At 35.2% G+C, this 9858-nt stretch overlaps 1 protein-coding gene across 1 annotated transcript; it reads right to left on the reverse strand.

Annotated features, from left to right (window-relative positions):
• Positions 1 to 2147: 2147 nt before the first annotated feature.
• LOC132495478 (NADH dehydrogenase [ubiquinone] 1 alpha subcomplex assembly factor 4-like) lies at positions 2148 to 2456 on the reverse strand. Its single transcript, XM_060107368.1, has one exon. The coding sequence runs from the start codon at positions 2454 to 2456 to the stop codon at positions 2148 to 2150; it is 309 nt and encodes a 102-aa protein (XP_059963351.1).
• Positions 2457 to 9858: the final 7402 nt, after the last annotated feature.

Below are 9858 nucleotides of genomic sequence, written 5' to 3' on the forward strand. Positions count from 1 at the left end.
GTACTCTCTCACTACCTAGTGATAGATAGATACTATCTCCTAGATAGTAGTTGCTTTTATTATATATCTAAAATGATATATTCACATGGAAAATCAAATGCATAGACTCATTTATTGTTAAGGGCATATTTATGAATACACATGTATATCCATGGTCCTATCCATTAGGGTAATCACATTTGTTATATAAAAATTTACCCAGTAGTTACTCTTCTAGTTCCTAAGAGTATTTGCTCTTCAAGGAGGATCATTTAGAGACCATCTAATCTAGTGACTTTCAAATTTTATGTTTTAGAGATAGGATTCCATGGTAGTTATTAAAAAAAAATGTAGCTGGTATAGGGGTTAGCGGCAGAGGAGCTGGTGATTAGGGGAGGTTGAGTGGGTTGATCTCCAGATGACCTCACACACTTTTCAACCTGAATAACTCCAATAATGTATGTTTAGCTTTAATGTATTTTTTTCTGGAAGTGCTTTTTATTGTTTAAGTCACACCTCCATCACCAAAAGCAACAACAACAACAAAAACACATAGATTCAGTCCAGCCCCTCATTGGCATATGAGGACTGAACCCAGCAGGCCTTAAGTGACTTGTGGAAGGTTGTTAGTGGCCAAACCAGAGATTAAAACTACTTTTTCTGCCCTTTGTTTAATTGTTTGGTTTTGGTTTATTTTTTCCTCCCTTTCTCTTCATTTCCTTCACCTAACTCACTTTTTTGAAAAGTTTCTGGGTTGGAACTTCAGAGGTTGATGTATAGGAAACTGAAGGAATTTTAAATTAAACCAGTTTTTAATATAATATGTTTCTGTCATATGCTCTAAAATGTTTACTAAAACATCATAGGATAAATGTAATGCATTTGTGACTGTAATTTTAAAATTGGTTATTTTGGGCAAAAGTCATCAAATGTCATATTCCATCTAGGAAATGCATGAATAAAAATGGCCATAGTCAGCATTAAATATTTTATAAGGAGACAGTTTACAGCTGTATTCAGCTACTGTATTGGAATCTCAAACTAAAAGGAAATTAAACTAATTTTTTATGTAAATGAATTGTTTTCATAAGGAAGCACGAGGGAAATTAAGTGTATAATCATGCCTAAAACTCAGGATTTTTCCAGGAAGCAAGTTTCTTGTGTGAGTTTCTTGAGGTATTTGGGAATATCACCATGAACCCTCCAAGTTCCTTCTATTTTACATACCATAATGTGTGATATCCTCAAAGTTTCAGACATTTGAAGTTTTGAAGAATTAACAGACTTTTCTGAACCCTCTATTAATGGTGATTATTGTTGTAAACTATTATGACAATGGACTGTATTTTTAAATAATGACCATATCAATAACTCCAGTCTCACATGTTCCTCTACAATGTGACCTTATTCTTCACCAACAAGAAGTGAATTCTATTTCCCCTCCTCTTGAATCTAGGAAGGCTGTGACTGCTTTGCCTGACAGAATACCCACAAGTATTAGTGTATGACTTCCAAGGCTGGGTCATAAAACTGATGCAGCTTCCACTGTGTTCATTAAGAGCTTTGAGCCACCATGTTAGAAGTTTGACTATTTTGAAGCCATTATCTTGTGACATGCTAAGCTAAATGGAAAGGCGACATGAGGTGCCCCTGGTTGGCAGGCAGTCTTATTCTTTGACTCATTCAACCCCAGACTCCAGCCATGTGATTGAAACCATCCTGGACCCACCAGACCATCTCATCTACCAGGAAAGTACCACTGAGTTTCCTCAATGACTAGAGAAGCAAAGGCAAGCCCATTTGAGTCCTGCTCAAATTTCTCACCTACAGTATTGTGGTATTAATAAAATGAAAAAGTTGTTTTACACCACTAGTTTTTAGGGTCATTTATTTCACAGTAGTGAAAAACTATTATAGATTTAGTTAACAAGTATCAATTCATTAGGCCCAACTTGGAGATTCATGGTTGATTAGAGCAGAAACATAATATCTATATCTTTTATTGGTTTGTTTAAATTTTTATTTATTTTATTTTAATTTTATTTTTTTAATTTATATAATTTAATATGCTACAAATGAGAAAATAAACAGGGTACGGGGACATAGAGTACATTAAGGAAAAGTAATTTCAAGATTCTCTTCATTTTGATTGTATTGCTTTCTTGCCTTCAGGGAGTAAGATTTTTTACTTCAAAAGTTATGAAATCTTTAAGAAGAGAATTTACATCTTGCTTTACCTGCAAAGAAGACACGGGATCTTTGGAATCGACATACACATCTTTTAGTAATGACAGCAGTTTGTCATTTTTTCTAGCAATTTCTCCCTTAATTTCTGGATGGCTGCTCATCTGCTCTTGCAGGAGGTTCTTGGTGGAGGGGTGCCTGGGAGCGGGGAAGGGCTTCATCCTGCTGCTTTCCCATTGCGCCCGGTTCTCTAGGTTGAAATTCCTGATTGCGTGAGTCACTGCAGCCCCCATCTCTTCACAACATGATTCTCGTAAGTTCACACCACACATGTGGTTAAACACTGGCATGGTCAACCTCCAGGATGCACTGGGCTAAAAAATTGTTTTAAATAATAGCTTTCTTGAGGTATAATGTATATACATACCATAAAACCACCCATTTTAAGTGTACAATACAATGATTTTTAGTAAATTTACTGAGTTGTGTGGAATTAACATCATCTAAAATTAACCCAATTTTAGAACATTCCCTCCCACCCACCCCCAAAAAAAGCCTTACAGAGGAATTTTATAATATTTTCCCTAAATAGGTCCCTTGTGCCCAACTGCAGACAGTCCCTCTTCTTACCCCCAAAGCCACTTAAGTTTTACTTTTTTCTGCCTCTGTAGAGCTGATGATGTGTCTTTGATCTGGTTTTGGACTCCCAGGGAGTTCAAGTCCAGAAGATCAAGCAAAACGTGTGAATCTGGAGCTTTCTTGAATACTGGGTCTGAGTTATTTTCCTGTTAGACTCTGCTTTATTCTCCAAGAGTCTCTTTAGTTTCTGAATCCGTAACATAGTTTTTAAGAGCATGAACCTTGGATTGTCTCAGTTCAAATTGTATTTTCAACACATATTAGTTGTATGTCATTGGACAAGTTACTTAACTTTTCTAATTCATAGTTTACTAATTATAAAAAGGGAAGGATGTTATCTACCACATGAGGCTGTTGTGAAGATCAAATTAAATAATGTACTTAAAGTACTTAGAATAGTACCCAGCATGGTAATAACAATAATAGTAGCTGTTATTTAATGAGTACTTATCAATTTAGCTGGTACTATACTTTACATGTATTAACTCATTTAATTTTCTCCCAAACTCCATGAATCAGGTGGCATTATTGTTCATAAATAAGAAACTGTGTACCCATGGGCAAATTACTTAATTTCTGCTTTTCTACTAGAAAGTACCAAAGCTATTAACACCCAATGAATAGTTGTTTTATTTAGCATGGGACTTACTAGGAACTTGTTTGAGTCATAGCTATTAGAATTCCTTCATTTCTCTCTTTGGAGTCTTAAAACCTGTGAATCTTTCTGTCTTCTCAGCCAAACATATCCCAACACACACACACCAATTCTTTTGGATTGCAAATGTCAATCTTAAACATGGTGGTTTCTTAATAAACACTAACTAAAAGAATGGATGAAAGAACAGATGCATCTGTGTCTTGAGGATGTCTGCAGCCAACTTTGGGAAGGGGTAAAAATCAAAGATCAGATGGCTATAGAGGCTCTGGAGATGTCTTTGGTCATGTAAAACATCATTACTCCGGAGATCCCAAAATAAAAGTCAGTGTAATCTCAGACATTCTGTCTCCTTTAGTGACACAAGAATGTTTTAAAGAGTTTTTGTGACAACATATGGAAGTACTTTTTTTTTTTTTAAGTTAAGGAGCCTAATCACTTAATCATTGTAAGCAATTCACCAAATATTTGGTCAGGAGAAAGAAAACATTTAAATTATTATATCCAATGAGCATATTTTTGATGTGTGTTATAAAACTTGTGTATGCTTGAAGACAAAGGACTTTAGAACCCTCCTTTAGCTTTAAAATGTATTATATTTCAGAATGATTTGTCAGATAAAGATAACAGTGATCTTAATACCAATGCAAGATGATAAATATGATTTAAAAGTAAGACTCATAGTATACATACTATGTATATGTAGTTTACGTATAAACTTTTGCTTTTTGACTTGAAATATTTTATGGACATATTTCTTCATCAGTATTTGTCATAAAATTCATACAAGCAACTACTTTGGATACTAAAAACATCCTAATTTGGGGTCCATAGTCCCTGGATTATATTATCGTAGGTAAAGCCAGTAAGATATTAACATTTAAAAGCTTTCAGTTCTTCTATTCTCTTCAAAAGTCTATCAGAGACTCTTATTTATCACCTTGTGTAAGATATACAGCCAGAACTCTTCATCTGGCAGGTCATTATTGCCAGATAATTAGGCTGATGAGATCATGGACAATTTTATTTGGAAAATATTTCTTATAAATATTTGTCAATATCTATCTCCCAAAGAAATGTGTGCTTTTAGTTACTGATGATACTTTGTTTCACACTTTTATCTCTGTGCTGCATTTTAACTCAGTTTTGGTAACATGGCTTTTGCCTACTACCTCTCCTAAGCAGCTAGTCATAGAACTTTAATACACAGGAATGATAAGTTATAAAAACACATTTGCTGCTAACTCTCTGATAAACTTAGCAACAAAGAAGCAGCTGGTGCTCTATTGCCTATAACTTCCTACATATTTCCCCAAAGTTCCAGCTAAACAAGAATACATTTGTGTTTTATTTTCTTCTAATTAAGTTGAAGAGAAAAACAGAGTCAGGGATTGATGGCTTTCAGATTTAAAGCATTTCTGTTATAATTGTCAGGCAATGAATTAACCAATTTCTGAATGACTTAATCTTTTTTTTATTGTTAGGTTTCTCATTTCCTTCAGTTTTATCCTTCTAAAAGGAAAGGTTTTTTTTTTTCTTCACCTTTCAGAGAGAGAATTCATCAACTATAAGAATGAGCAAGACAAATAGATCAGCGACAAATTTTAAATATAATCCATATAAGATTGTTTTCCAGATGTAAAATCTACAAATCTCTTTTTATGAACTCTTTAGATTCATTTACTCTACCAAGAATCACTACAGGTTAAGGGCTCGAAGGGATTAAACAGGAGAAAGTACATTAAGAATGATTAACATGTCTCCTTCCAAAGTGAATAAAGTTTTTAACATGGAATAGCTATTCATGAATCATTCATTATTTACTTTCAGTAATTTTTGGAACTAAATTGGTCTAAGCGCTGCAGATGTTATTATTACATTATTCTAAAGATTGGGGCCTAAGATGGGCTTTTGGTGTGCTAGTACAATTTTGCTTTTTAGATTGGTAGTGGTTACATAGGTGTGGTCACTCTGTGTTTATTCATTAAGCTGTACAATTATTTTTTTTTTTTTTTTGCGGTATGCGGGCCTCTCACTGTTGTGGCCTCCCCCGTTGCGGAGCACAGGCTCCGGACGCGCAGGCTCCGGACGCGCAGGCTCAGCGGCCATGGCTCACGGGCCCAGCCGCTCCGCGGCATATGGGATCCTCCCAGACCGGGGCATGAACCCGTATCCCCTGCATCGGCAGGCGGACTCTCAACCACTTGCGCCACCAGGGAGGCCCAAGCTGTACAATTATTATTTGCATACTTTTCTGGATGAATGTTATACCAGAATTTCAGAGGGAAAAAGAATTTCTGAGCCATGACTGAATGTTAAAGATTGGACACCTCCTCAAGTTGTCAAAGATCATCTTCCAGAATTTTGTAAAAATGAATGCAATACTCCTCATCCCATCACATGCAAATAACTAATATTACCTCAGAAAACCTGATATAAACATTATTTGCTATTGCTCTTTTATGAAGAATTCTATACTTATCTTCTCATAGCAAGGAAATAGAGTTTGTACTAAAATTCTAGTTATAGGATTCAGAAAAATGTAAGCAGGATCCACCTACTTTTTTTCCATTCATGTCTTTTAAAACTGTATTCTGGTGTTCATTAATTCACAAAAAAAAATGTACAGTGCCTATTATGTGGCAGAGACAGTTCCGTGAATGCAATAATATAATGAATCAAACAAAGGAAAAAAATATTCTCTGCCCTTAAGCTGTTCAGGTTTTTCTTATCATACTGATATTAATCACTATGATTGAGTTAAATGATAAAGCTCTATGTACATTAGATGTTTTGAGAGTGAGGGCCTGATGGACTAGTCATGTTTGGTTTAGTCTGAGACATCATCACCAAGCAAATGATATCTGAACTGAGACTTCAGGGATGTGTAAGTAAAGTTTATTATTTGCTATAACAGGAAGTTCAGTGTACAGCAGGTTATTTTTCCACAGGCTTAACAGTATTATCTGCCATTCACAGTGCTGGCTTCATCTTAGGTCTGGTTACCCTTGTCCTCATGAGACAGCTGCCAAAAGCAACTATGGAAACATACTTCTTTTTCATGTCCAACAGGAGAGGGAAAAATGTAACAATTCACTAATTCACTGAGGAGTGTCATACGCTTTTAGGCTTAGGTCATTCTGGAGATCCATATGGGTTAATACATACTTGAACATTTCAGAATTTTATGATGAAGGTAGAAGTCAGGTGTGAGGTATGTGAGGGGTTGACTCCTGACCAGGCAACCAAGGACTTCTACCACAATGGGGACCTTAAACAGGGTAGTCAATGAATAAGCCTAAGAAAGGCAATGGTTTCCTGAAATTTTACTGACATTTAAAAAATCTGTGCATATATTCGTTTTGCTGGGGAAAGGGAGAAAATCTTTCAGTATATTTTCTATGTGGTACATGACTAAAAATTAATTAATGCTCTGGGCTTCCCTGGTGGCACAGTGGTTGAGAGTCCGCCTGCCGATGCAAGGGACATGGGTTCGTGCCCCAGTCCGGGAAGATCCCACATGCCACGGAGTGGATGGGCCCATGAGCCGTGGCCGCTGAGCCTGCACGTCCGGAGCCTGTGCTCTGCAATGGGAGAGGCCACGGCAGTGAGAGGCCCACGTACCACAAAAAAAAAAAAAAAATTAATGCTCCAAAAAAATGATGCTCAGAATAATCATGATAATCTCTCACAACACTTTTACCTTATAAAAACTACCTTATTTTATGCTAATGATGTTTCTGGTAGGCTAGCATTGCCTACATTATCATTATTATCATCATCAATATCATCATCATCATCACCATCATCATCATCATCATCATCATGCTATACTATTACACTTTGAGTGGTGAAGTAAGTTCCCCAAGGCCACACAGCTGATGACTACTAGGTTTATTAGGAATTATCACTCACTATTGAATGATTTTTCTTTACTGCTTGCCTTGGTAGAGAGCAGAGAAAGAACAATAAACATAACAGTCTCAACCCATTTCCTACACTACCTTTCCTCATTCAGATGCTTTTTAAAAGACACTATAGCAAAGTTCTTAAAATAGTCTTTGCTTTAACTCTTAGATAAAAATCAGAATTAGAAAAATAATTTTCATCAAAAGCATCTGGATGATGCCTAATTTGGAGAAAATAAAAGTATGATTAAAATTATTAAATGAGTAAAAACACAGCACATGGATCTATATATAATCATTTAGTCAAAAGAGGGCCTTTTGGTGGTGGAATGATTAAAATGCAATAATGAAAGTATTTAAGTAGTTTCTAATATGGAAATATGTAGAAAGCAATTCTTACACTTGTGTTCATTGGATAAATATTTCTAGGCTATAAAAGATTACTCTATCTCAAGTAGAAAAATTAGAATTGTTTATTTTAAATGTGAGTTAACAATCCAATTTTTATTCAATCAAGCAACAGCTCCCTATTTTTTTTAAGTACTGATTTCAAGGTTGATATTTTTTTTCAGCAAGGCAGAATAACATTTAACAGAGATGTTAGCAAGCAGCTTGTTCAGTTTACCACATGTATAGAAAGTGATACCCTTTCTAGTGCTACATGTCCAAGTGTTTGTACTGAATGCTTCCATAATGTCAATAATGATCCACTATTCAAAATTAGATGTAGCCCTGACTTCTCAAATGCTTGAGTGATCATTTTCTTTAGTAATTGAGTTCCTCATAGAATCCCACTGCTTGATTACTTGCTCAGTAATCTAAGCATATTAATTTGAAAAGCTCCGTAAACGTGTGGCCAGGATAATGGCAGTGAAGTAATTACAAGGAAATCTTTTACAACAGACTTATTTTCATCTAATAAACTCTTTCCTGATGGTTAACTGGCATGCAGTGAATGTGATATGAGTTCTAAAATGTATGTGCATTAATGTATCTGTTGAGCTGGTTGAAGATTAGATATTCTAGAAGGCACTTAATAAGCACTTTGAAAAGATGTTTTTAAAATGGTGTGTGTGTGTGTGTGTGTGTGTGTGTGTGTTAGTTTATTAGGATATATGGATTTTAAGAGGAAGACAAGGTCACTGAAATTATGCTATGTGCCTTTCCTATGTTGTCACAGGTAATCCTCACATTAACACTGTATAAGAATCTACTATCCCTGTTATGCATATAAGGAAAAGGGAACTCAGATTGGTGAGATTATTTGCCCAAAGTCACAAATCTAGACCACAAGTCAGTTCTGCCTGATTCTAAACCAGTCCATTCTTCAGTTCCTGCCTCATCACAAAATGTTAGCTATCATTTTAGAGGTATATTCTAGCGCTTTACACTAAGTATAAGAGCTCAAGTTTCAAAGCCCAGAGTTATCTTAGATAATGCCTCCTAAATGGAAAGGAGGACCATAAATGTTGAATCTATTCTGGGGCACTTATAAACGAGCATTGTACAAAAATATCATATTATTATATTTACTAGTTTGTTGTATCTTTTAGATGCCACATATAAGTGATATCATACAGTATTTATCTTTCTCTGTCTGACATTTCAATGAACATAATGCCCTCCAGTAGGGAGAGGGAAGAGGGGAAGGGTAATATAGGGGAAGGGGATTAAGAGGTACAAACTCTTAGATATAAAATAATCCACAAAACTGATAGCTAGTGGGAAGCAGATGCATAGCACAGGGAGATCAGCTTGGTGCTTTGTGACCACCTAGAGGGGTGGGATAGGGAGGGTGAGAGGGAGATGCAAGAGGGAAGAAATATGGGGATATATGTATATGTATAGCTGATTCACTTTGTTATAAAGCAGAAACTAACACACCATTTTAAAGCAATTATACTCCAATAAGGATGTTAAAAAAAAGTTACAAGGATATATTGTACAACACAGGGAATATAGTCAATGTTTTATAATAACTACGAAGGAAGTATAACCTTTAAAAACTGTGAATCACTATATTGTACACCTATTATATAATACTGTACATGGAATATACTTCAATAAAAATTACATTATATTTCAACTGTCAATCACAAGAAGGCAGAACTCCATATTTGTATCTATTTTTATAACAAGTACAAAGTCAGCTGACTATTAGCATTTTAGAGAAGTGATGAAGAATAGATTTCTTGGTTGGTATTCTATGAATGATACCACCAACAAATCTAATTTACTGTGAATAATTCCAAAGGCATTTCTAATACCTTATTATGCTTGAAAGATTCTGAAATTTAAGCCGAGCTGTTAGCAAGAACACAACTTTTGTTGTTTTTATTCTAAATTCTGTCCTATAAGCAGTTCAGTACCTTAAATTTCATTAGATTCTGGATAAGTGAAGCCCTTATTAACTTCTATAGAGACAGATTTATTTGGTAGGCGTTTGGTTGACTTTATTACCTTAATTTGTAGCTCCTCAATCTATTAATTAAT

This window comes from Mesoplodon densirostris, chromosome 8 (genome assembly GCF_025265405.1).
Source record: "Mesoplodon densirostris isolate mMesDen1 chromosome 8, mMesDen1 primary haplotype, whole genome shotgun sequence".
Taxonomy (NCBI): domain Eukaryota; kingdom Metazoa; phylum Chordata; class Mammalia; order Artiodactyla; family Ziphiidae; genus Mesoplodon; species Mesoplodon densirostris.

Excerpts from the sequence above, each read along its gene's own strand:
- LOC132495478 (XM_060107368.1), bottom strand. The coding sequence starts at position 2,456 with ATGGGGGCTGCAGTGACTCACGCAATCAGGAATTTCAACCTAGAGAAC.